This window comes from Fulmarus glacialis, unplaced genomic scaffold (assembly GCF_000690835.1).
Source record: "Fulmarus glacialis isolate BGI_N327 unplaced genomic scaffold, ASM69083v1 scaffold25265, whole genome shotgun sequence".
Taxonomy (NCBI): Eukaryota; Metazoa; Chordata; class Aves; order Procellariiformes; family Procellariidae; genus Fulmarus; species Fulmarus glacialis.
This window is the reverse complement of record NW_009212688.1, coordinates 9,708-10,203: the sequence shown is the minus strand read 5'-3', so window position 1 is coordinate 10,203 and position 496 is coordinate 9,708. Positions and strand designations below refer to the sequence as shown.

Here is a 496-nt window from a genome sequence, read left to right as displayed (position 1 = left end):
GGGGTTACTTGCTGCAAGCCTGAGGGTCTTGCAGCTCCCCCCGCCCTGTCAATGGGGTGCTGGGGCTCGGCCAGCCCTACAGCCCTCATCTCTCCCCCTTCTCTTTGCAGACGCCTGGAGCTCAACGGCATCAAGTCCATCCCCCCAGGCGCCTTCTCCCCCTACAAGAAGCTGCGGAGGATGTAAGTGTGCAGCCTCTACCAGCTCACTGGGAAACCCAGCACCCTTCACCCCGCTGTCTGCTGCCGTGAGCCCGCAGCCCCTCACTCCGATGGGCATGGGGCACTTGCCGTGACATGAGTGCCCCACATGGCAGCACTGGGATACCCCCAGCTCTGTATATAGGGTGCTGAGGGTGGTCCTCTGGACCCAGCAGGAGGATGGGGGCATGGGGCAAGAGAAGAGGGGTCCAGGCCACCTTCTCCCTTTGGGTTTCAGAGACCTGAGCAACAACCAGATCTCAGAGATCGCCCCCGACGCCTTCCAGGGCCTGCGC

At 63.1% G+C, this 496-nt stretch overlaps 1 protein-coding gene across 1 annotated transcript in view; it reads left to right on the top strand.

The window, feature by feature from the left end:
- The window catches only part of LOC104076934 (slit homolog 1 protein-like), a gene marked incomplete at both ends in the record, with an annotated part of 12,410 nt that overhangs the window by 2,358 nt on the left and 9,556 nt on the right, over nt 1–496 (top strand). Inside the window, 3 exon segments of the mRNA XM_009577967.1 lie at nt 19–56; nt 111–182; nt 439–495. Of these exon segments, the coding sequence (XP_009576262.1) occupies nt 19–56; nt 111–182; nt 439–495 (167 nt within the window).